Source organism: Ctenocephalides felis, unplaced genomic scaffold (genome assembly GCF_003426905.1).
Source record: "Ctenocephalides felis isolate EL2017-DRISC unplaced genomic scaffold, ASM342690v1 CF-g0.4_SCAFFOLD_01886, whole genome shotgun sequence".
Lineage (NCBI taxonomy): Eukaryota > Metazoa > Arthropoda > Insecta > Siphonaptera > Pulicidae > Ctenocephalides > Ctenocephalides felis.
Window position 1 is genome coordinate 29581550 of NW_020538040.1, and position 1063 is coordinate 29582612.

The 1063-nt window shown below is 29.5% G+C and overlaps 1 protein-coding gene across 1 annotated transcript in view; it reads left to right on the forward strand.

Annotated features, from left to right (window-relative positions):
* LOC113374840 overlaps positions 1-782 on the forward strand; it is a 4518-nt gene extending 3736 nt beyond the window's left edge. Inside the window, exon 8 of the mRNA XM_026614805.1 lies at positions 634-782. Coding sequence (XP_026470590.1) covers positions 634-782 — 149 coding nt within the window. The remainder of the gene's footprint in view (positions 1-633) is intronic.
* The last annotated feature ends 281 nt before the right edge of the window (positions 783-1063 follow it).

Consider the following 1063-nt stretch of genomic DNA (forward strand, 5'->3'; position numbering starts at 1 on the left):
TGGTTTGTTATACATATTTTGCCCTGTACTTTCAAATACTGTTGTACAAATTTTACTTCATAAAGTTATAAGTTGCAGAGGTTTTGAGAACATGATTTGTTGTGTTATCATTAGTGCAAAAATGAAATTAAAAAAGAAAAACTATGAACACATTTTATATATAAACCATAAGAAAATATGCACAATTTATTACAAATGGTAACAAAGTGAACTTTTTTCACAAAGCTTGAAACCGTTCTTATAATTTTATAAAGTAAAGTTAGTGCAAAAATAAAGAGTGTAATGAGTTTCTAAGTTATATAATTAATATTCATTCGACTCACAATACAAAATTCTACTGTTATATATGTAAAGGTATACATTCTATAAATTCTCGCCGCGTTTGTAACTCGCCTGAATGAACGACAACAATACGTTGTCGCCCGTTTAAATGTATCTAGGCGAGCAGAGAATACATTTTCTTCTCAAAGATTTTATCGATGCTAGAAATCAATATTATCGAATTTATAAATCATATTTTTTCATTATAATTTTTCAATAATATCTAAACACTGCATTTGAATTCAGACAGCATCTGCTTTATTTCATATTACGAAGTTTTTTGATTAAAGTTCTTTTTATGTGCAATTTTAGGATTTATAAAAGCGCGCGGTGTGCGAGTGATATTAGAGGCTCTGAAAGTTTTCAACACTTTTTTCTTATTTATTGCTTTAATACTTCTAAGACAGTTGCCGTATGCGAAAGTTAAACTAGAGCAGACATTTATCAACTGCCTAAGCTAGTGGCATTTTTTTGTGGTTTGAATTAGCATTTTATAAATATACATAAAGTTTACGAACTTCTGGAGTAAGAAAAGTACACGTCACTCTATACAATTTACCCCAAGAGATCAAACTCAAAATTATTTGAGAGTTTTCATTACAGCGACAAAGTCTATTGAAAATTAGATCGAACAATTTTGCACGCGCGTGAATGGGGAACTTGATATTGAAAACAATGTGATGAATTTTTAGGTGATCATAAGATGTCGATAAATTTGGCATACAACTACAATTTGGAAACA